Here is a 26,140-nt window from a genome sequence, read left to right as displayed (position 1 = left end):
TGGTGACCTAGAAGTTATATTCAGGTAGAAGTAGAAAATACTTAACAAACCACTTTAGAGGTTTCTTTGTATTTAAATTGCTTATGTAGAAAAGCAATATGATTTTACTTTTGTTTTCTTCTAGACTTTTTCCTCTCATTTTCTAATTTAAGTATCTTAGAATTTTACACTGAACTCAAAACGAGCAAAAATACAAATCTTTTTTTTGTTAACCTGATTTACTATGTCTTCACTGTAGTTTTCACAGTGTAAAGTGTTTTATGTGCATCTGTGCTCATTGTTTATTGATATGATTCTTCCCAAGTAGTATAGTAGCAAATTCTGAGTGTTTTACTGTTTTGCTTGTTTGAATATATGTCTTCTAAACAATATTTGTTTGATTATGATTTTAACCAGAAGGATTAACTTATTGATTAAAGTCTTGCTCTTAGGCTCAGCTGTTGACAACACTTTCTGTTTACATTGTTAGGGTCATTAGCTGTGGCCCAAGATGCTACAGAGGATGAAGAAGCACTAGAAGATACAATAATTGAAGATGAAGATGATGAAGCAGAAATAGAAGAAGATGAACCCACAGATTTGGTTAGTGATGGATTATATTTGACATCTTGAGCGTATGATTTGTTGGGAAGCACTTGATAAAACTTGTTATGAATTTATTATATCAGTTCATAATTTTATGAGGTCTAGAGAATCTGTGTAGATTGTAAAACAATATCTTGCTTTGACCATCAGATTTGAAGTTGGCAGGGACCTTAGGAATCATCTTGTCATATGTCGTAGTAAGGGTTCTATGTAGTAGATTTGGATTCTCCTGCAATAGACAGATTTACAGTAGTAAGAAACCCTAGGTGGGGGACTCAGAATCACTGTGCCACCTTTTCCCATTGTAGATTATTATTCATTTCTATTCACTTCTTACTGTAATCACAGAATTTTTCAGTTAGAAAGGAACCTCAGGAGTCATCTAGTCAAACCTAGCCTCCAAAAGGGATTCCCCAGTCATTGAGTGGTCATCCTGCATATGTTTTCTTGGATATTTCTAGTAAAGAAGAATTCTTTATTATTCTATTTGTCCTCTTCTATATGATTTCCAGTTTATTAATATCCTTGCTATAATGAGGTACCCTGATCTAGTTCCCCTCTCCTCCTTGAATCTTATCCCTCTGAAGTCAAGAAGCAGCACGGAGATTAGAATAACAAATTAAAAGAATACTTAACGGAAGCCAAATCCTGAGTAACTGTAATAACCAGTCTTGATCCTGAAGAACAGATAGTATAACATGTCTCCCTCTTCTCAGGAGAAGGGTGGGAGACTATAGAAACAGAAGGTGGTATATTCATTGTCAGATGCTGTCACTGTAGCATTTGGTTTTGCTTTACTTCTTTTCTTTGTTAGACAAGAAAGAAGGGAGTTGTTATGTCCAGAAGTAATGTGACATAAAAACAAAAGCGATCAACTTTTAAAAAGAAGAAAAGCATAAAGTAATTAATGTAAAACTGCCAGATTAGTCTTATTCAAACATCATTCTCATTGCCATCATATATGAATCTTGAACCTACAGTGATTTCACACATGGTTGAAGTACCTACACTGGCTCGCATCCTAACAAAACTTTCTTCTCTCTTCCTATTTATATTCCACTGATTTCTTTTTTTGTTACTTGAATTTTTCTTTCTTAGTCAAGCCACTGTTTTGTTTCACTTGGAAGTAAATGGCTTACATTACATGCTTGCCTAGAATACCCTTCTTTAACCCACCCAGTGTCTTCTTCTTAAAACATAACTTTCAAGGATCCAGACATGAATTATCCTACTTGATTCTTCATTACTTTCATTGGTCTTTAATGTGCTCATTTATGCTGCATTTATATGGGTGTTTTTTTAAAAACTTAAATAATAAGTTTTGAGTTCCAAATTCTGTCCCTCTCTTCTCTATGCTCCCTCCTCCCTGAGATGGTAAGCTGTCAGATATAGTTACACATGTGCAATTATGTAAATCATTTCCATATTAGTCATTTTGTATAAGAAGACTCAAAAGAAAAAAATGAAAGTGAAAAATAGCCTGCTTCAGTCTGTATTCAATCAATATCAGTTCTTTTTCTGAAGGCGGGTAGTATGCTTCATCATTACTCCTTTCAGATTGTCTCATATCCTTGTATTGCTGAGAATAGCTAAGTCATTCACAGTTCTTCATCGAACAGTGTCTTTGTTAACCGTGTACAGCAGTCTGGTTCTGTTCACTTTACTATGCATTAGTTCATGTGTTGTCCAGTTTTTCTGAAAGCATCCTGCTTGTTACTTCTTATAGCACAATACTATTTCATTACAGTCATATATATACCATAGCTTGTTTAGCCATTCCTCAGTTAATGGGCATCCCTTTGATTTCCATTTCTTAGCTACCCATTTGTATGGTTTTTTAACACTCTTGTTTTGCATTCCCCAGTCTAATTAGATAGGTTATTTGTCTTAACTCAATCCCTTCATTTCTTCATTGGTGCTGGTGATAAAAAAGTATACCATTTTTAAAAATAATGCCAATTTCAGGTGGGTGACTTGAGCTGAGAATGGAAAGGGAATCAATCATAGTAATTCACAAATAATATATTGAATTACTCTTTTATGAAGATTTGGTTTCCTTTTCCCTTGAGTAGACCAGGAGGGGACTCCCTGGTAGGTGATTGATTTCCTTGTCCTGTTCAAGAGGATGACCAACTCACTTTGAGATCTTTTCTCTCCTTCTACCCAAAAAATGTGTAGTTATCCTTTCTGCTTCTTGGGGGTTAGGAGAACAGTACCCCCTTGATCTGGAAAATCCCCATAAAATCTGTAGGGATAGACCCTTCGTTTTCATTTTCCATTAGAAAATCATATAAGGACTTAGTATTTTCTCATGATTCCAGAGTCTACTGGAAAGCCTTTTTTTATAACAATCCTGCATTTCTGAGTTTCTAAACTTTTCCTATGTCATCTGCAGCTTCTGCAAAACTACCCCAAAATTCCCATTTACTTTAATATGCCAAGGCACAATATATTGAAACCACAATGGGGAAAAAGGATATCTGTAGTCCTATAGAATCAGGTAGCATGCATACAGAAAAGAGGAGGGTTTTTTAATAATAATAATAATAAAGTATGTACATGTACTTTAACTGTAAAACAGTATATAAGCTTATAATGCTCAGATTGATGGAGGGGCTTAGATTTCATCAAGATAGCTAATTTGTGAATTAATAGATAAATCCTAGGGATTTGCTTGAAGCATGTAAAAGTTAAATAATCCATATATAACCAGTAAGTGTTAGAGATGGGATTTCAAAACCCAATTCTTTTGGATACCAAGCCAGCACTCTGTCCACTTTATAATACTTCTAATAATAACATTGCTATTCTGCTAAGAGGCAGACTTCCATTTTGTGAATACCTACTCATCATTTTAAAAAATAACTGTTACCATCACCTATTACGTCTTATCTGATCTTTCCCCCCTCCCTCCAAATCTGTGTCTTCCCCCATCAGATTTCCTAAAGTATTTTGATCATGTACTAGATCTCTTATTATATATTTTTATATGTATGTATCATTTGATTATAGATTTAAAATTGAATGGACCTTAGAAATTATCTAGGCTAACTCTCCTTTTAGAGATGAGGAAACAGAGACCTCATGAGGTTGAATGAGGCAGCATAGCATAGTAAATAATGTTGGACTTTGAATCTGGAAAATCTAGGTACAGATCTCTTCTCTGTGCCTCAGATTCCTTATTGGTTTCCCTGCTCTCTGTTTTATCTTTCACATATCTGCCAGATTGATATTCCTAAAACATGGGCTTGACAAAGTCATTCCACTGCTCAGGAAGTTTGAGTGGCTCCCTCTTACCTTTAGCGTAAAATAGAAATTTAAAGACCTTCACAATATGGCTTTAACCCATCTTTTAGGTTCACTTCACAGTACTCTGCCTCACATTTTCTAGCTAAACTAGCCTACTTGTTACACCCCTCTGTGCCTTTTCATAAGCTGTCTTTCGTACTTGGAGCACTCCTCCGCATAACTTCTGCATCTTTTGAAATTTGTAGCTCTTTTTAAATTACTGCTGTCATTGTCACCAAGCATTTATTAAGGGTTTGCTACATGTAGGGCTAAGCCCGGAGAATGCAGTTACAAGCAGAAAGAAAGACAAATCAGGCCTTCAAGGAGTTTACATTTTAATGGGGAAGATAACACACAGAAGGAAACTGAAAATTGTGGGAGAGGGCAGGGAAGCCAGTCTGATGTTCTGTAAGTGATATAAGAAAAGTGTGGTAGCCCCATAACAATGACTTTTTTTCTTATATTAATATAGCCCTTTTTTAATATTATTAGGCAGAAGAAAAAGAAGAAGACCTCTCTGGTGAACCTGAAGCCTCACCAAGTGCAGACACAACTATCTTATTTGTAAAAGGAGAAGGTAAAATAAACATTTTTAAGCATAAGTAAAATATTCCTTAGTAATCATCGTAAGCAGGGAACAGAGCTAGATGTAGGACATTGGAGAAGGAGAAAAGGTTCTGAAATGGTTCTTAAGTAAGTACTCTGCACGTATTCCTCTTCAAAACAGTTATATCCTGGAATTGGCATAGTGAATATTCTCTTTATAAAACATTTATTTTAAGAATGACGTGGAAATTGAAAAAAAAATAAACTGGGGGGAAAAAACACAGAAAGATCTATTTGACCTAGGAATTAAATGCCTGTGGATCAGTGAGAATTTTCAAAGCTTCTGTTTTTAGAAATTTTCAAACTGTTGTACTACAATATTGCATAATATTTTTTATGTAGAATATTGATGAAATATTTGTTTTGCAGTCAGATGTCAATTGGATCGCTGCTCCATGAATGAAAGTTGTAAAGAGTGTCTTAAAGAGATAAAAGTTGTTATGTACTTGTTTCTCATAGATTTCTGAAAATTTTTCTTTAATACTGGTGTACTTTTTGCTTCTTCTAATTGTAAGAATTTTAATTTAAAGAAAAGATTTGGTTTTCCCCTCTCATTTTGTAACTCTTCTCTTTAACTTTTTACTTCATTTGCATTTTCATTACTCATAGTATTAACAATACTTTTGGCTGTTACAGCTCAGTATTTTTTCCCTACCCTTTTATGTCATCTGTTTAACAGAGTTGGCATGGAAAGAACCTAAGACTTAGAATAAGAATAGCTGAGTTTGAATCCTGGCTTTGACATTTAATAACTTTGTGCATTTGGACATCTCATTGAACTACTTTGAATCTTAGTTTTTTCATTAACAAAATGAGACTCTTTAGATTAACTCATAGTAGGGTAGGGGAAAGTGCTTTGGAAACCTTAAAGTACTTTAGGTTGGTGTCATGACTAGATTCATGATTTCATCAGTATAAGGAACGTTCCAGGGAAGAAACTCCTGCTAGTGCAGGTCATCTGTAGAAATATGAGCTATTAGTTAGATCCTAGTGGCCTTCAGTATGGTTTAGAATGATAACAAAACAATCTTAGTAACAAGTTATTTCCCAATAAAGGCAAGGTAATAAGAGGAGCCAAGTGATTCCCAGCAAAATGAGTTCCAACCCTCTAGGTCTAATAACTGACCTTTATATAATTCCAAAGTTTGCAAAATACTTTAGATACATTATCTTATGTGAACCTTAGTATTGTGAGGTAATTAGTGTAGGGATTGTCCCCATTTTACAGAGGAGGAAATTGCGTATCAAAGAGGTTTAGCTCATTAGATCTTTGGATCCTCACAACACTTGTGAATAAAAGCAGCAGTTATTTGCCTTTAAGGATGAGGAAACTACAGCTCACAGGATGAAGTGACTTTTACCTTGTCATAAACCTAAATAGGGATGGAGATGAAATGTGAATGCAGCTCTCTTGACATCTAAATGCAGTGTTACTTTCACCACCTTATTCTCTAAAGTTCTCTAACATCAGAGGATCTACTCTAAACAGGGGTAACACAATTTAATTTCCTTTGGCTGTGTTGACATTTTTAGCCAGGTTATCACTAGCTTCTTCTAGCCATCAGCTTTGGGTCCTTAGGGTGCTTCAGGTGACCCATAAAACTACTAAATGATAACCCTACTACCAAGTGTTTACAACAGCTTCCAGTTCACATACTCATAACTGAGATTTGATTTCTATAAATGTAAATAAGTATAATTTCTAAGGTTAGAATTGAGTGTTTAGGTATCATTTTTATATCTTAATGACAGCTTTCTAACTTTTCTTTCTTAATTTTCATTCTTAGATTTCCCAGCAAATAATATTGTGAAGTTCCTGGTAGGCTTTACCAACAAGGGTACAGAAGACTTTATTGTTGAATCTCTAGATGCCTCATTCCGCTATCCTCAGGATTACCAGTTTTATATCCAGAATTTCACAGCTCTTCCTCTGAATACTGTAGTGCCACCCCAGAGGCAGGCAACATTTGAGTATTCTTTCATCCCTGCAGAGCCCATGGGTGGGCGTCCATTTGGTCTAGTCATCAATCTGAACTACAAAGATTTAAACGTAAGACCTGCTTCTGCTCTCTTTTTTCTATTTACAGTTGCAACTTAATGGGGAGAAATGACATTTTTCTTGATTAATAATCATTCTGGATCATAAGCCACTCATTGTTTAAGGTCTTTAACTGTCAAATTTGTGAATTATCCAAAATTCCCCCTTCTCTAGTTGCCTGCCTTTTGGCTGTTCTATAATTCATTATGCCTTCTACTTATCTCAGAGTTTATACATTATGATATTTTGTGTTCTAGAACAAATAGTCTTAGCAGTTTGTTTCATTTTAGTCATTGGGAACAGAGGCCTAATGTAAGTCTTGATGTCTTTTTGTTCACATTAAATATACATGTTAAACAGAATTGATATCTAAAATTCTAGTGTTCAAAGTTAACCTCCAGGATATGTCAGTCTTTTTTCCTGCCTTCAAACAAAATATGGAATCATTAAAAATAGACAGTTGTCATAATATTTAATGAGACATTTAGAGTCACAGGTCCCTAACAGTGTTATCTTTTTACCTATAAAGTTACAGAATAACAAAATACCCAACCTGTGGATACTATCCAATTCAGAGTTTCTGTGCAGTTTAAAGACCTCCAGTACAGATAATCACATAAAAATATTTTTTCACCTCTGAGACTTATTGATTGGAAAATAAATCATTCTTGTTAATAGATTTTAAAAGATCTATAAATTGTTTTATGTTTCTAATGTGAGTGAGAGTTAAATACAAGGAAGTAGAAGTATACCCTCTATAAAGTTGCCCTCATCAGTGTCATTTTTCAGTAACATTAATAAAATTAAAACCAAAATTCATCAGTTACAAAATCCAACAGTAATGTCATTTGTCCAATTGGAAATCAGGAATCAGATGGTGTTGCCCTGAGCTAGTCCTCGACCCATGAGTCCCCTATAACATTGTTTTGCCGTAATCAGTTAATTCTTTTAAGCAAGGGTTTGATGGTATTCTTGTTAGAATGAACAAACATGGTCTTAGATGCGTGTAATCTGACAATAGAACCAAGTTTCTTGTATGACTAACATTTCCACCAAAGAAAGTTATCTACTGATTTAAATCAGTCTTGTTTGTTTTGAAGTGATTGGTTTCTAATCTTGCTATTTGGAAGATAAATTTGGATTTTCCTTTTCCACTTCTTAAAATGGTATGCTGCTACTAAATCTTCTCTATTTTTCTGTCTACTTAAAAGGGGAAGAAATGAATCTGATGAGAGTGTTGTTGTGGCATAGGTTTTTTTAATTGTGCGTCTGTTCTCCTTTTCACTTGTGGTCCCCCACCTTTTCCTTCATTCTTCCTTAACTTTGATGTCCAAAGAAGCAATATTAGCAGTGGTACAGGCATCTGTATTGTTAGTGATATAGAGGAGAGACACCACATTGTAGTGGTAATTTGCAGTGGTGGTAATTTTTTTATTTTTTTATGTTTTTTAATTATATAGTATTTTATTTTTTCCAAATTACATGTAAAAATAATTTTTAACATTTGTTTTTAAAATAGTGAGTTCCAAATTCTCTGCTCTACTCACCCATTGAGAGAGAAAGCAATTTGATGGAGGTTATTCATGTGTAGCATGCAAAACATATTTCCATATTATTCAAGTTGTACAGTAAAACATAGACACACATACTCCCCTCAAAAAAATCCAAGAAGAATTAAGTAAAAAAAAGTATGCTTCAGTCTATTCAGACTGCATCATTTCTTTCTCTGGGAATGGATAGCTTTTTAAATTCTAAGTTCTTCTGAGTTAGCTATTTTCAGCAATGCAGTGATCCAAGACAGTCATTCACAGTTGATCATCTTACAGTATTGCTGTTCTGTGTACAATGTTCTCCTGCTTCTACTCATTTCACTTTGCATCAGTTCATGTAAGATTTTCCAAGTTTTTCTGAAAGTATCCTGCTCATCATTTCTTGTAGCACAATAGTATTCCATCACAATCAAACCACAACTTGTTCAACGATTTCCCAATTGATGGGTATCCTCTCAGTTTCCAATTCTTTGCCAGGTGTTAAATTTTAAACCAATGATTTGTAGTTGAAATTTGTTTGCATTGATCCCACTGGCCACACAAATTGGCATCAAGAGAATGCTGCATGATGATCTAATGTGGAATAAATGCATTTTTAAATCTCTTTGAAACTTTAATCATTTCAACCCATTTCAAATTTTTGTGTTTTTATAGGGCAACGTGTTCCAAGATGCCGTCTTCAATCAAACAGTTACAATTATTGAAAGAGAAGATGGGTTGGATGGAGAAACGTAAGAGAGTTGTGATAAAGCAGATCATAGGATCACAGATTTAAAGTAGGAAGGGACCTTGGAAATCATCTAGCCCAACCTCAGTATTTTACAGAAGAATAAACTGAGTTGCAGAAAAGTGAAGGGACAGTCCACTTGTCCAGGACTCTCCTGCCAGTAAATGAAGAGCCAGAGTGAATCTAGTAACCTTTCTGTTGCACCATGCATCCTCTCCTAATGGGCAGTTAGGACAAAACTCTGAGATTTGTTGCTTTCCAAATATGTTTTTCAGGTGACCATGTCATTCCTGAAATGGTAGAGGCAACATGTCATACATACTTAGGGAAACTGCTCAGTTAAGTCCCTCAGAGGACCAGTAAAAAGTAGAGATAATGTACTCTTTATAGTGAAGTAAGGCTCCAATTCAACTATATTTCCATATATTTCTTATATTTGCTGCAAAAGACCTATCAGGGAATTTATGATTTACTTTGAAACATATGGTTAATATTTCAATAGTACTGTGAATTGGGACTTTAAAAGCCACATATTTTAGGAAGAACAAAGAAATTGCCCAGTTTTCTCCATTTTACCCCTCCTCTCCAAATTCTTGCCTACTGGAGATAGACTATGTCACCTCTCAGATTGGTGGAAAAGACCACTAATTTTCTCTGAGTTTTCCCTTTTTAACATTGCCATAGAAAAATGTTTTTGCAAATATTCAAGAATGTTATTTAGTATTTCAACAGAGAATGTATAATTGGCAACATCTACCAGTCAGCTGTTCTGCTATGAGTTTTTTTAATTTGCCATGTTTTGTGAGGTACTTTTCTTCACTTTATATTATAATTTATATTCATTCATAACATCCTAAAGATGGTGTAAAATAATTTACCAAGCCATAATGCCTTTTTTTAACCAGACTTGTGATTTCATTGATATAGATAACTCCATGTATGATAAAACTCTTTGCCTGTGTAGATTTTGAACTTTCAATTTTGCGGTTTTGACAGTTTCCTAGGAACAGTGAGAGATTTGACCAGGGTCACATAGCCAATATGTGTTAAATAGCTGGTTCCTAATTGAATTGAATCCTTTAAAATTCATATCTTATTAATGAGATTAATTGGAGGATTTATGGCATGTCTCAAAACTGTAATTACAGTCATCTTCATTTATGGTAATTCCTTGTGCTTTTTTTTCCTTCCTTGAAATAAGGATCTTTATGTATATGTTCCTTGCTGGACTTGGGCTACTAGTCGTTGTTGGGCTTCATCAGCTTCTAGAATCTAGGAAGGTAAGCAATTGCATATGCTCTCTTCTAGATAGTTTTAGCCATGAAAATCACTTAATACTGAGTTAATAATAACCTGACCCCTTGTGACATCTTAATTAAATGAAAACAAATTGTGTGTGGTCTACTTTAATTAAAATTGAAGACCATTAAGTATTTCTTAGGTTCTTGCAATAAAATAGAAACCTAACCTTTTAGTTCTTGTTGGTTATGATAATTCTAATAAAATTTTAGAGTTACTGATGTACCTAAAATTATTTTTGTGTTCTTTTAGAGAAAAAGACCAGCCCAGAAAGTAGAAATGGGTACATCGAACCAAAATGATGTTGATATGAGTTGGATTCCCCAAGAGACTTTGAATCAAATCAGTAAGTATGGATAAAAATTTTACTGGGGGGATGTACGTGAGAAATTTGAGGATGGAATAAATGTCTTCATAATTCTTTTCTAAAGAAAATTTAGTGAAGAAATAAATGTCATTTAAAAGTCATCTCTATCCATTTACAGTTCTCAGATGTCTTGTGTACGGTCTAGTGTATTTTAAAGGTTGATTAAATGCTCTGCTTTCTCCACGAAAATGGTAAACAGTCACATTTGTTTTTGTAACTCTGTTTCCACCAAAATAAACCCCATAGTAAAACACTGAGTGGCCAGGGTCTGTGGTTTTTCTAGCCGAGGAAAGGAAAAGTACTAACTCTTTTTAAATAGTATAAGCTTTGTCTGAAAACTAAACATCTATTTTTACTTTTAGGTTAATTTTTTTTAAATCTGTCTTTAATTTTATATTTAAGGTTGTGTGTGAATTCTTTTTATATTCCTAATCTTTTCCTATCTCTTTTCTTTCCTGTTGCTTCAGTGCAGAGTAGAAGAGGTGAGGCAATTAAACTTTGTTGATGATGCTTGGCAGTAATGGGCACTTCTCTTGGATAGCAGCACATCTTTTGAGCTAGTTATGGAACACCAATTAATAATCATGTTCAGTTTTCAGCATTATATTAGAGAAATTTAATAAATGATGATAGTTTGATTTTTCTGGAGGAAGAAAGAAAATAATTATAATCTGATCCTTTAGCATCTCCCTACTCAACAAACTCCAGTGGCTCCCTATTATTTCCAAAAGCAAACAAAATCCTCTATTTAACATTCAAAATTGTCATAATGTAAGCCACCCTCCCATACCTTTCTAGTCTTCTTTTTCACACTCATACTCTTTGGTCCAGTGACACTGGCCTCTTTACTGATCCTCAAATAAGACATTCAGAGTGTTTTCTCTGAATGGTCCCATAGGCATGGAACATTCTTTCTCCATTTCTGCCTCCTGGCTTCCTTTAAGTCCCAACTAAAATCCCACTTTCTACAGGAAGCCTTTCCCAATCCCTCTTAATTTCCTATGTTGTTTTTCCTATTTATTCTATATATATAGCTTGTTTATAAATAGTTGTTTGCATGTTTTCTCTCCCATTAGATTGTGAGCTCCTTGAGAGCAAGGACTGTCTTTTGTCTCTCTTTGTATCTCTGATACTTAGCACAGTGCTCTCTAGCACATGGTCCATGCTTAATGAATGTTTAGTAACTGACAAAGATATTAGTTACCTAGACATTCATATCTTTAACTTTTATGAAGGTGAAAAGTTCTTTTCTCTAACAAGGAAATATAGATAGCAACACCAAGTAGCTTTTATATTCGGGAATAACCTAGAGTTATTTTCTAGAGGTTTTTTCATCATTTTATTTTTAATCAGCTCAGTAACTTTAGCATGAGCTTTCACTTCTCCAAGTCTGTCGATTGAGAAGGAAGATAAAAAGAAAAAAAATTAAATTGGCCTTTTAAATCTCAGAAGGGTTAAGATGGTATGGAGGAGAGAACAAAAGTGAGCCTTTTTTTTAATGTTATCTGCTGGAAATATGAGTCTAATATTTTCATCAGGGCAGCCACAGTCTCTTCCCTGAACTTCAGGCATGCATTTCCAGGTGTCTGGGATTCTAATTTTACCTGAATGAAATTTCACCTCCTCTTCCAGTTTAGCATAACTTTTCTTTCCTCCCACTCCCACCAGCTTCTCCTCTCTCTCAACTTCGGTGTTTCTCTTCATTGTACCATCATATTTCTAGTTTTCCAGGTTAAGCTGTGAGTTATCTATGTTTTCCCTTTATCTCATCCTCTTATATTAAATCAGGTACCACCCATGGTGATTCAACCTCTAAAATATCTTATAGACTCATAAATGATCATTAGAGCTGTAAGAGACTTTAGTTTGTCTAGAACAACATGGCCTCCATCTCCTTTCCATTCATGTTGCCACTCTGGTTCAGATCTTTACTTCTGCTAGACTTTTAGGACTTTAAAATTGGTCTCCTCAATTCAAGGCTTCTTCATTCCCCAATCTATTAATCCACACATGTGCCAAACGTACAAATCTCTTTCACACAGCTAGCAGAGTAATCTTCTCGATATGCAGGTCTAATTATGCTCCTTAGTAACCTTTATTATGGTTCCTCATTAGGCTAAAATATAAATTCCATAGCCTAGCATTCAAAGCCTTCAACATTCTGTCTCCAGTCTTACTTTTCTAGCCTTATCTCATATTACTCCCTTCTAGGGACTCCAGCTAGACTAATTATCTGTTACTCATTCACATCCTTAAGCTTAGAATATACTGTTTTTTAAAATGCTCTTTCTTTCACATGGCTTATAAATTTTTTACTATTGTGTAACACAATAGGGCTCAGGAGGAATTGATGCAACAATCCACCATAGCAGTCGTAGCAAACTCAGATCGAAATGGAGACCATTAATCTGTTCATTAGTATTTTTCAGGGCCAAATATTAACTTAGTTTTAAAATGTAATGTTATCTATGTTTTAGTGTATTTTTATTTATTTTGTAGTTTCCCAGTTACATTTTAATCTAGGTCAGCTGTACTTGAGAGTATGGTTGTGTGTTTGATAACTACGCTAGAGTATTCCTTTCAGGTTAGCATCATTCCATTGATCAACATCTGCCAGTCTAGTAACCCTCAAAAAAGGTAAATGAACTGAAACTAGTTTAACAGGAGTTGTTTTTAGTAAATCCATGCTGGCTCCTAGTGATCCTTGCTTCTATTTCTAGAAGTTGCTCACCCATCTGTTTAATATATTCTCAAATTTTGTCTGAATTCATAGTCAAGTTCATGAGACTCTAGTTTCTGGAAGTCACTTTTTCTTACTTTTTGAAAAATAAAAAAGTTTCTCATCTTTGGCCTTTTGAGCTTTAGGAGTGAACCCGTTTTCCAGTTTCTTCACTGAATACCTCTCTTAGTTGATTGATCAGAACTGGGAGTTTTTTCATTACTCTGGTGTATGTCATCTGGGCCTAGAGCAGAACTGTACAGCCTGGTGGCCCATAGACTGTTTACAGCCCACGGGCACACCAAAAGACTTCTGAATGTTTTCTTCTATATTTTTCATGAGTTGCCCGAAATCCTTTGGTGGCTGCAGGTTTTATGGGCCTGGCCTGGAGACTTGAATTCATTTAAAGCAATTAGATACACTACCTATTTTGAACTTCACTTAATGATACTAGTCTTTTATACGTTCTAGTTTTGAGATTTTTCTCATTAATGGAAGAAATAGAAATAGTACTATGTTTAATTGATGAGTAGCTAATTGAGCAACGTGTTTAAAGGAGTAATAAATTGTTCACTTACCATGATGATGGTTCATATTTATAAAGTACTTTTATGATTTGCAAAGAGCTTTCTTCACAACAACTCCATATATGCTGTTCTGGTTACGGTTATGAAAATTGAAGCTCAGAACATTTTACTGGCTTGCCCTTAGTGGTACAACCTGGATCTTTCTGCCTCTCAATCTAATGTTAGTTCCAGGACACTTAACAATTTCTTACCATTTGGAAGTCTTTGGTAGCATAGAGGAGTTTGAGGGGAAATACTATTCTGGACCTGTATCTGAAAAGCAAGGAGGAGCTGATTCCTGAAGTAGAAATGATGGGAACCCTAGAAGGAAGTAAGCCCTTCATCTTAGAATTTTTTATACAGAAGAGGAAAACTAATCGTAGTCTGGCATGCATTGGCATATATTTTAGAAGAACAGGGTTCAGAGAATTCCATGAACTTAAAATCAGTGGAGAAAGAATGAGTCAAGGTAGTGGAGAAAGAATGGGTCAGGCTCAAGAGTAAAGACACAAAGAAGAAATTCTGATGAGGAATCAGTTAGTCTAATATTTATTAAGTGCACATCAAATGCCAGATAACTGTGCTAGGCTCTGAGAATACAAAGATCGAAAAGAAACAGTGCCATTAAACAATTTACATTATTTCAGGAGACAAAATACATATATATAAACATATACAAAAGTATATACACATCTGTTAACCATGTATATTCCCTAAGACCTTCTTGGGCCTTCTCCCTTTTTCATCTCTCTCTGTCTTATCAGTTCCCATGAATTCAGTTATCTTCTCTGTATAGATGATTCTCAGATCTTTTTGTCCAGCCCTAACTTCTCTCCTGAACTCCAGACTCCAGACAATCTCCAGTTATTTATTAGATATCTTGAATTGAATGTCATTTAGACATTTCTAACTTTCTTATTTCTGTCAACAGTACTGCTATCCTAGTCACCCAACTCACAACATAGGTGTCATCCTTGACTCACTCTCGTAACTCCTCAAATCTAATCTATTGCCAAGTTTTATCAATTCTTCTTGATATGTGTCATGTACACCTCTTTCTCTTTTCTGGCATTGCCAGCCACTTGATATAGTCCTTCATCACCTCATACCTGTATTATGGCTTAGTACTTAGCCTGCTGGTTATTCTCCCTGTCTCAAATATCTTACCACTCCAATCCATCCTCTATTTAGGTGTCAGATTGATCTTCCTAAAATGTAAATGACCATGTCAGATGGGCTGCTTGAGCTGAGTTTTGAAGAAAACTTAAGGGACCCAAGAGAAGAAAGAATTATATTCGGGAGTAGGTGAAGGCACAGAGGAAGGCACAATGCCATGTGAGGAACAGCAAGAAATTCATTTTTAGAGAACTTTAGAGAGCATGAAGGGAAGTGATATATACAATGTAGGTTGGAACTAGGTTGTCAAGGCAGAAGAGTTTGTATTTAGCTCTAGAAGTAATAAGTTGCCTCTGGAGTTTATTGAGTGGTGGAGTTAAATGGTTAAAGCCATACTTTAGGAAAAACACTTTCATGGAGTAGAAATTGAATTGAAGTAGGGAGATTCTTGAGGGAGGTAAACCCATTAGAAGAAGGTCATTGCAATAATCTAGATAAGAGAAAAAGAGGACCTGAATTAGTCTGGTTGCTGTGTGAGTAGCAGTACATACAAATAAATGCTATTTTATCAAGCACCTACTTACTATGTACAAAGCTCTTGTACTAGTACATAGAGAAAGTAGTGTCAATTCACAGAATCAGAGTTGGAATGAACCATCAGGTAAGTACTCTATCTGAACACACCTTCTAGAAATAAAACATAAAAATAACATCCAAATTCTTGCATTGACCATTTCCCGAAAATATATGTTCATTCTAAACCAAGTTTTCCCTCTTTGTCAAGATGTGGGTTCCTTGTCATTCCTCAGGAATTATGTTTTTGGATTGTTCTGAGTTCTTAAGTGTTTCAAAGTGATTTGTCTACACATGAGCAATTTAACTTTTAAGAAGACCTATTCAGAAAATAGAAGTAAGAGCAAGTAATGGAAAATGGATACAAAAACATGGTGTAGTTGTCCTTTAAGAAATAGTGACAGGAGTATCTGTCAGGATGCAGAAAGATCTCAGCAGGCTAGAAAAAGTTGGGCAAAGTGAAATGGGGATGAAGATAAAATCTCACTCTAGGATTTAAAAACCTCACAAATCTGTGGAAAATAGCAGATTGTAAGCTTAATATGAGTAAATAGTATGATGGCAACATAAAAGCTAAAGGTATTATGAGAAGTGTAATGTTTAGGAAGAAAGAGGTTATACATTGTATAATGCCATGTTCAGACCACTTCTGAAGTATTGTGTTCACTTTTAGATGCCACTTTTTAGAAAGGGTAGTGGTAAATTGGAGAGTATCTGGTGGAGGAAAGCCAGTATTGATGAAAGGTCTCAATATCATATCATTACAAGTTCATTCGGATAAAATGAGTATGTGTGTGTTTATTTTTTTACATTGCTTTCATTTCTTCATATGACCCTTTCCTACCCATTGAACCTCATAACAAAAAGGGAAAAACACCACCAAACTAGATAGTATATGAAATGTTTCCCACCCACCTTAATCTTTTCAAAAAATGGAAAGAGGAATACATTTTCTTATCCATTCTTGGGTGAAAAGCTTGGTCATTATAATTAGACAGTATTTGTTTTCATTTGGTGAGAGAACTGAGTGCCTAAAGAAAAGAAAATTGGGCAGAAAGGGGGACAGGAAACATGATAATTTTCTTGAACTATTTAAGGAACTATCATGAGAAAGATACAAACACTTTGACTGTAAGAGCACAGATTTAGGAGTAAAGATTTGGGAAAGTCATCATGTAGATGTTAGTTCAGACAGAGTATTGCCATGATGTTTTCTGGGGTCCATTCCAACTATGATTCTGTGAATTGAGATTGCTTTGTCTATGACTTAGTACAGAGCCATGTACATAGTAGGTGCTTAATAAATAATTTTCAGAATAATAAATGAATTTTCAGAATGGGCTTATCTTTTTTCGGCCATTCTTAACTCTAAATATAGCTGTCGTGGTTGGGGTTTTTTTTTTAATCTCTTTGCAGTTTTTTCCACAAGTGTTTGCCCATCCTGGACTTCCACTTTCCCTAACCCTAGTTTTCTGGTTTCACACTACTTTTTATTATACAGTCTATTTAAGGACCCTTTCATCTGTTACTTGTGTGTATTCCTTTTAAATCTAGGTTCCACGGAGAACCTCCTGTTCATTTACTTTGTTTTCTTTACATACATTCTCCTCTTTCTCCTTTTATTCTTATTGGAATTATTTGTGATTCTGTTGTCTGGTAAGATTTCAATTTTGAGAGCCTCCTGTTTCCCTTTTGAACTGTAGAATCTCTTACCTTCTGCTCATCTCTGGCTTTTCCTTCAACATTTTTTTAAAAAATCTACCTTTCTAATATATAACCATAAAAAATAACATGCTGAATTTATTGCATATCTTTTTTTAAGTGGCAAGTGACATGTAATATTCATGGTTGCTCATATTCTGTTCTATTCTTTGTATATGGAAATTTTCTCTTTTAAGGGCAAGGGTGTTAAATCTAGATTTTTAATGACAAGAATCTTCCTTTCTAAATTCTATGGTACATATCTGATACTACCCAGTGTCTATTTCCTAAGCTATTGGGAACTACTGAGGAAGCATGAGCTTTTTCTTGTTTCAATTCTTTCCCCTTAGATCATTTGGTAGTTCCTTTTTAGTCAAAAACGTAAGCAAAACAAATCAAGAATTTATCCATTTTTCTCTTAACAGAATGGTTTTTCTAGCATATGATCAAGTATTTGAAGGCTTCATCTTGCCATTCTCCAATTTTGTGTCCTAAGTTAGTTACCTATGTTCTTAATTTTACTGTATGATCTATAACATAATACCACAAATATCCTTGTGTTTCTCACTTTATTCTCTCCTAAATGCTTCCCACTACATATTGATTTTCATATTTTTTGGGTTTGGATTTTAACATAGGTTTATACGTTCTTGACTTAGGATATTGCCCATTTGTCAAATTTTTCTTTTTTAACAGAGAGACCTTTGTACCTTGTGCTTATTAAAGGCAGGAGGAAAGAAGCATGGGAATGATTGGAGATGCCGTTAGAGAGGGAGAGAGATCAATGTGCATGCAAGCAAACTTTCTTAAGAATTGCAAAGGGATGGAATCTAGGGTACAGATAGAATGGTTAACCTTAGGGGAGAGGGTTCCTCTTGGACTAGAGTGAAGGATTAGAGAGGATGGCTAGGGTAACTTGCCTCTAGATGGGGGATGACATCATCTAGTGAAAGTGACAATTCAGATGACTTTTGGGTGCTTAATTATCTACCAAGAAAATCCTTTGTATCCTAGTAGAATGTTTCAGGTTTAGTGGTTATAAATGAAATGTTTTCATGTGCATAATTTATAAACATGAGTTCCTTACTTCATTGTCTCACCATATAGATGTCCTTCAAGGTATCTGATTAATTGACAGGTCATTCTACATCCATGCTATATTAGAGGGGAAAAAAAGCTTTTAAACTTACATGTCTCCATGTAAATTGCCCCAGCTTTGTTAGTTGTTTGTAAAAGCAAAGTGGTGTGATGTCTGTGCTTAAGGCTCACTGCCATAAATATATACAGTAAATTGTCATTAACTAAACTGTTCAGAAACAGGATGTTCTAGTTACTGGGTTTTCTGAAAAATTGGCATTCTTATCTTTGGAATATCTTTCTAAAATCTGTCACTTTTCCAACATAGTAATTTTCATATCATCATAGATGTAGTTGGAGAGATAGCATGGCATAATGTCTAAAGAGCTGGGTTCAAGGGCTGCCTCTGATACATACTAACTGTTTGACTCTGGGCAAGTTACTTAAACTCTTAGTACTTTCTCTCGGTAGCTACATAAATGAACGCATAAGATGAAGAACAGTTTTCCATCTGTATTATATTGGCATTAAAGAAGCTACAGTTTTGTACCTCAAAAAGGATATTAGTTTCTTTCCTAAAAACTTTTAGTTGCATTTCCCCTTGTGGGGGTGGGGATCTGGATTTTTTTTTAAACAACCATCTAATCCCTGTTTTAAACTCTTTGGTGGAAAACTTTCCAACATATATTCTATATTTTCCTGCCCCTTTAAAAAAAAGGATACTGAATTTTTGTGATACAGAGATGCTCTTGGGTTTTTAAAGGGTTCAGAATGCAGACAGCTGTATTCATTTAGTGTTTCTTTTCAAATTTCTTTCTTCTGCCCTTCTCAATTTCTTTCATGCTTGATCAGTGACGACATCTTTGCTGTGGGCCTGCCTCCAGCTAAACCATGTCTTCATATGTACAATACCCTTTTCTAATTTTTTTTACCTTTTGTGGGCTAGGAAACCAGATAGTTATTACATTTGTGTGTAAGATAAGAAAACTGCAAAGAAAAGAAATTGACAGTATAGTTTCTTTTTTGATCCTTACAGCAATCCCTATGATAGGGCAGGTGGTATTTGTTGAATAGATTAGGAAACTGAGGTTCAAGTGAAGTTAAGTGACTACTGAAGATCACACAAGTAGCCAGGAAATGATAGGAGCCAACCTTTGTGGCTTACATCCAGGTAAGTAGGAGTGTACAGTGTAATGAGATAATAAATGTGTTATCATTATGTACAGGCAATATATAATATAAAATTCAGTGAAAGTTGATTTGTTAACATTCTCACAATTGGAAATTTTATTTTAACCAGCTTTGTCATATGTCTTTAATATATTGTTATTTATAGTCCTTGGTATTGACTCTGTGACAATACTACATTATGAAAAGCCTTCTCAAAGATGCAGTCAGGTTTTTTGTAGTTTTTCTGTGGTACTGTTAAGTGTATTTTGTTATATTCCAATTCTTTTGAAAATTCATCATTGATGTTTGGCATACATCATACACATCAAATGTGGCTGTAAATGAGATGTTTTCATGTGCATAATTTATAAACATGAGTTCCTTCATTGCCTCACCATATAGATGTCCATCAAGATATCTGATTAATTGGCAGCTCATTTCTGCATCCTTGCTATATTAGAGAATTTATTTTATATGATAAAGAATATTGATACTTGTATCTAATATTTTCCTTGTTAGGACTTGATTAATATTAACCAGTATATGTTATCAAATACCTGTGTAACTTGGGTATTTTTAGATACATGTGTGCTGATTCTTATTGACTGAAAGCAGAATAAAAGTTTTAAAGCACTCTTAGTAACCTGGCTACTATTAAATAAATTCCATGACAAAATTGCCAAAAGTTGAAAAAGAGGAGAGAAAAGGAAAAAAATGATCCTACATAATGAAGTGGAGGAGAGATTTGAGCCTTTGATTTCACCTGGTTTGGAAACTCCTACTAGTGCTGATCAACAGCTTGTCCATAATTTATGATCTTAGAGAGTTGCTTGGCTAACTGAGAATATGGCTAGAAGGAGTTAGCACTATTACCTAAATCCAGGTTTTGTTTCTTTCAAAGTCAGCCCTTTTTCCAGTAAACCCTAATCCTTTTAGTTCTGATTGGGATAGGGACTGGACTTGTGGGGAAAACTTTCTCTAACAACGCATTAGCATCTTCTCAGCAACTTAAAGTCTTAGAGAGTTGCATAGAGGTGATGGAGAGGCTTAGCTGCTTTCCTAGGTTCATAAAACTAGTATGTGTCAGAGGCAGGAATTAAATCAAGGATGGGAAACCTGTGGCTTTCCGGGTCCTTGGGTGCGTGCAGCCTTTTGACTTGAGTCCAGATTTTACAGAACAATTCATTTCATTAAGGGGATTTGTTCTGTGCAATTTAGATTCAGTCAAAGGGCTGCACTTGAGGACCTAGAGGGCCACATGTGGCCTCAAGGCCGCAGGTTCCCCACCCCTGAACCCATGTCTTCTTGGCTTCCAGGCTGGTTCTTATACCATGCTGCCTCTTTCAGTTCTTACAATGTTAATTAATCCATTTCTTTTACTCTGCCTGCTGTTTTGAACTACATGATGAGGTTGTTAAAGAAAAGGCATGCTTTGGATAAATTGTTACTCAGTCATGTCTAACCCTTCATGATTCTATGGACCAGTACTGCCCCCAAGGGGTTTTCTTGGCAAAGATCTGGAATGTTTTGTCATTTCTGTCTTAAGCAAATTAAGGCAAACAGATTAAGTGACTTGCCCAGGGTCACGCAGTTAATAAGTGTCTGAGACGAAATTTGAACTCTCTGTCTTCCTCTCTCTGGGCCTAGCACTGCACCCACTGAGCCCATTTAGCTGCTTCCCATTAGGAGATAAATTGGGAAAATTTAATTTGTTGCAAGTGATAAATTTGAAGTTTTTTTTGAGGAGCAAGGTCATTCCATTTTTAACAATATATGTTGACTTTATTTACTTGCATTTGCATTAAACTATGACTGATAGTGTTTAAGTATCTTAGTGTATTTTTCTTCAACCAAGATGGTAATCCAAGAGTGAATTTTTTCACCCCATTAAAATGATTTTAGGGGGAGTTTTAGATTTTCTTTTTCTCCCTGTTAGAAGAGTAGCAGCATCTTAGAGTAATTAAAATTTAAACAGCTATCTTTCATTGTTTTGTGCCATATACATTGTTTTGGGAAATTAGAAGCAATTATCTTCTGTTGAAGAAAAAGTAGACTTTTTAAATGTGCATTTTGAATTTGATGCAGTTTTGACTGTGGTTTAAAGTGACCTTTATACTTACTCTTTTCCAGATAAAGCTTCTCCAAGGAGGTTGCCCCGGAAACGGGCGCAGAAGAGATCGGTGGGATCTGATGAGTAAATGTTCATTTGTGCAACAATTCAATCTTTACTAAACCTGCCCTAACATTTTTTGGCCTGATGGGAATTAGTGCAGAGAAGCCATATCAACATATGAGGAAACTACTACTTCTGTTTGGACTGAGTAATCAGAGCTGTGGCGATAATATTGCTGAAAATGCACTGCATATGTTTTTTTCTAAAGTAACAAATTTGGGTTTTTTAAACCATTAAAAACTGTGTGTGTGCGTGTGTGTGTGTGTAAGCAGTTGGTCTTACCAGAATCATTGTCGTACTACCTGAAATGTGCCTTTAGAGTGCTAAATATAATGCTGGCATGTCTATATCCCACTGAAAATAGGTGGTGATTTTTTTTTCTTTTTCCAGAAAACATAATGAATAATTGCCTAATCTTGTTGTATAAGGAGTTTCTCATTTTTACTATCATGCCTTGAACTGTACAGCAGAAAATAATTTAGCTACTCTGTTCCTCAGAATAGCTACTAATTCAGCAGTGATGGCACAGATTCTCTGGGTGTTTTTTTATATCTGCAACTAGTATTCTAAAGGCACAAGCAGGAGTAGCTGCTTTTAGCAATATAGTATTTTGTTTTGGTATTTTGCTGCTGTTTACTACAACAATACGCACATTGGGAGAACGTCCTTATACTGATCAAAGAATCCAGATGAGTTTATATCAATCTGAGATCTAGCAGCAAAAATTGTGAAGCATGAGACTATGTGCTGAACTTGATATATAAATTCCAACTCTTCATACCCTTCCTCATTTTCTAACAAAAAGAAAATAGCACACTTGTGTGAGCTGAATTATTGTGTTGTGTGTCATTGTTCTGTTTTGTCTGATCCAAAAGGTGGCTTTGGAATGATTTTAGATCTATTCAGTCTTTATGAATCAGTGATTTTCCTCCCTTCCCCTTAATGGAACCTACCATGGCTAGAAATGACATTCTACAATTTGAATAGAAGAAATGAACCTCCAGTCTGTATGTAAAGTGGGGACTCCAGCTGTAGGGCACAGATCAAAAATGTGTTCCAAATTTTAATTTCTGCATACTCCTAAAACAGAGCTGAACAATACCTTCTACAGCATCTAGGCCATCCTTCTCATTTTACAGATGAGAAAACTGAGGCCCAGACAAAGTAATTAATCTATGAATACCAATGAATAATTTGAATTTTTATATATAAATATTCATGTTATATATTCTATAGGTAGACATAGTTCAATGGTTGATTTATTTTTTCCCTAAATTGTTGGTTAATTTTTTTCTAACCTTGTAAGTAGTTTTTGTGAGTATTTTTGAAGTTTGCATATGATTTGTTTTTGTTTTTGTTTTTAGTAAATCTGTTTTAGATAGTAGAAATTGAACTATTTAAGAATTGAACTTCCTAAAATTTCTTTGAACTCTTCCTATATCATTTGGCTTTTTTCCCCCCTTTTTTTGCTATGGTCTTCTGTACGCATCAAGCATTTTAGGTTAGCATTATATGTTTAAGAGTCTTGATTTGAAGAATTGATATTTAGAAAGTTGTCATTAAGACCTGTAATGAACTGGCATTTTTGTTAGACTTGAGTAAAGGAAAAACTTATAAAAGGCTTTTTTCCATGCCATGAAGCCATTTTCTTCTACATGTCTTTGAAAACTGAAAGGTGAAGTTTTAGCAGCTAAAGTTTGCTTTAGCTTTTTGCCTTTACCTTTCTTTCTTTTCTCCCCCTACCTCTTTTGAAATCTGCATTTAACCTGCCAAGAATGAACATCTGAGCCAGTGACATTTGAATAATACCTACAGCAGGTTAAAACAGGAACTAATGTTCCTAAATACCTGTTTTGATGGTATTGTACTATAAACATCCCATTCCTAAAATTCAGAGTGTTTGGGCTGTTATCTTGGTGTGGAAGACCAATAGTTTATTTTAAAACTATGATACTTACTATAAAAAAATAGACATAGCTTGGTTTTTGACAAGCAATATCAGTGAGTACTTAGCAGGAACTAACTGTATAATAAATGGAATTAAATTCCACACATGGTATATTCAAGCACACTTAATAACAAGTAGCCTATTTTTAAAGTAACTTTTTAAAATGTAAATATCTGGATGGGTTTTGTTTTTGGTGTATCTAATTAATTTGCAGACCATGGTTTGAGACCCACGTGTTGAATGTGGGTTTTATGATTAAGGATAGCTTTTGAAAATCCTGGTTTCAGCATCTATAAAATGGGATTAAGAAGTTGCCCATTTCCTGTCCCCCAGGGATGTGAGGATTAATGTGTCTGTAAAGCACAGATTCTCCTCAGAATATTTAAGTTTGTCATGTTCTTTTACAGTAAGTGATTTTTCTAAGGTGTTTGCCTACACTCTGTTGTCCAAGGGAGAGAAAGTAGGTTTTCAGAAAACTGAAGACTAAGGAAGAATAAGGAGTGGGAATAAAACCCACTGTAGCAGAAAGAGAATAAGAGACTTAGCTTGATTGAGAGTTAAATTCAGAAGTTAAAAATTTCAAAATAATTGACTTTGGGACATAAAAGGAAAGCATATTTCAACATTAAGGGGAAAATGTTTGGGAGCCATGCCTAAAAATATTTCAGATGTTAAATGGGAAAGTTTTTGTAATGATCTTATATAATGACTTTATTGGCACAAAGAGGATTTACACTTACCTTTATTGCCAAGTTTAAATAGTAGGCCTCACATATTTATAAACAGGTGACGTGTAAGTCCCTTAGCACCTAACACAGTGCCTTGCACATAGTAGATACTTAATATTTATTTAATTGAATAATTGTAGCCATCATCAATACCACATTTGATACTGCATCTTCTTACTCATATACTTATGTTGAAAGAACTAAATAAATTTTTTTGTTTAAAATAGATTGAAATAAAATGTTCTTCCCTGAAATCTCCCTAGAAGACAAAACTCTACAGGTAGTGTCAGTATGCATATAAATACATATAATTTTATAGAATAATATATTTCATATACCACATTTTTTTACTCAGCTTATTCATTATTTTAGTTCTAAAACAAGATGTTTGCTAAAATTTGACAACTTTGAGGTTCTACTTAAGGTGTTTCCCATATTTGGATAGATGAGGAAGAGCTCATATAGCCAAATTAACTGCTTGGTATAGCTTTGGCCTCGGGGTATTAAAACAAAAACCTTGCTATCAGCATGAATGAAAGCATTAGGTTTTATTTTCTAGATTGAATCCCCTATCAGATTTGTGGAAACAAATTTTTAAAAACTTGAGACTTCAGCTGAGAGTGTGGTGAAAGGCAAGATGTTTTGAATTTTAAAGCTGAATCCGACTCAACATGTTACTTGATGTCTAAAAATTATCCTGCATTATGATCCCTGTTAACTTTGTTAGATAACATTTGTATAGTTTTTTAAAATTATTTTTTACTGCTTAGAATAATATGTGGCCTGTTAGCCTAATTGTATTTGAAGTTATATTTTTTAGGATTGTTTAACAATGTAGTAATAATACTGCAATAATACTTGCACCACCTACCTCACAGGGGTGTCGGAAGGAAAGCACTTTGTAATCTTAAGGCAGTATATAAATATGAGTTATTACTATCTTTCTGGGCTTCAGTTTATTGTCTGTAGTACAGTATTTGGAGCCACTCCCTTCAAAGATATTATTCTAATAATAGGTAAGCATTTGAGAATTGCTAAGCTTATGTGGAAGCTGCTTAGGAATATTTTGACATTAACTCAGAATCAAATCTTTGAGCAGCTTACTGGTACAAAATTATTTCCCAAGAATCTGAACAGCCAGAACAAAATTCCAACCAAATTTTTTGGTGTGCAGTCCATATTGATAACTTAGTGCTGCCCCTGAGATACTACTACAGGATCCTAAAGAGTGTTCAGAGTGAAAAGTATCACAAAAAGATGATGTTCAGCATAGTTTTAGTGCTAAGTTTGTGTTCTAATTCTTTAAAAATTGCTATTTCATGTATGACAGAAACAGTAATTCAGTCAAGATATTCTGTTCCCCTGCCATTATGAAAAAACAGAACTTGAACCAGCATTAAAAATGTTTCCAGAGATACTCCTTTATACCACCACCTCCCCTAAAATGGTCTTCAAATACCATTTGTCTGCAAGATACAGAATCCTTACATGTTAGCTCTCATTTAAGAGCAGTGAGGTCAAACTTAATAGAAACAGGGGCAACCAAACCATACATAAAAATCCCTGTAGGTTGCATATTAACTTAGAAAACCACACACATATTTCTCTTATTTTTACTAATACAATACCACATTACAACCAGATAAGAACTACATTTTAATCAGGTTCAGGCTACATTTATGATTGTGTGGACCACGTATTTGTCACTTCTGCCTTAGAGGATATATAGGCCATATTACAAATGAGTAAATAGAGAGGACCCATCCATTGTCAACCCAATTTCCTTACCTATGCTATATCACGGACTACAGCCCCCTTCAAGTTTATAAGTTTTTGCTTTAAAAAAAAAAACATTACACCACTTACATTCTCAGCACATATTAAGTGCATGCTTCATAAACCAGATACA

At 34.7% G+C, this 26,140-nt stretch overlaps 1 protein-coding gene across 4 annotated transcripts in view; it reads left to right on the top strand.

Annotated features, from left to right (window-relative positions):
- The window catches only part of SSR1 (signal sequence receptor subunit 1), a 45,502-nt gene that overhangs the window by 2,014 nt on the left and 17,348 nt on the right, over positions 1-26,140 (top strand). For 3 of the 4 annotated variants that reach the window (XM_072603764.1, XM_072603762.1, XM_072603763.1), the window contains exons 2-8: positions 470-582; positions 4,366-4,450; positions 6,267-6,529; positions 8,722-8,798; positions 9,996-10,074; positions 10,346-10,439; positions 21,513-21,576. In XM_072603764.1, the coding sequence (XP_072459865.1) occupies positions 470-582; positions 4,366-4,450; positions 6,267-6,529; positions 8,722-8,798; positions 9,996-10,074; positions 10,346-10,439; positions 21,513-21,576 (775 nt within the window). Of the gene's footprint in view, positions 1-469; positions 583-4,365; positions 4,451-6,266; positions 6,530-8,721; positions 8,799-9,995; positions 10,075-10,345; positions 10,440-21,512; positions 22,387-26,140 lie in introns of those variants that run through there. The other variant, XM_072603765.1, reaches the window with a different exon arrangement.

The sequence above is a fragment of the Notamacropus eugenii genome, chromosome 4, assembly GCF_028372415.1.
Source record: "Notamacropus eugenii isolate mMacEug1 chromosome 4, mMacEug1.pri_v2, whole genome shotgun sequence".
In the NCBI taxonomy this organism is placed as follows: Eukaryota; Metazoa; Chordata; class Mammalia; order Diprotodontia; family Macropodidae; genus Notamacropus; species Notamacropus eugenii.
This window is presented reverse-complemented; position numbering and strand designations above follow the sequence as displayed.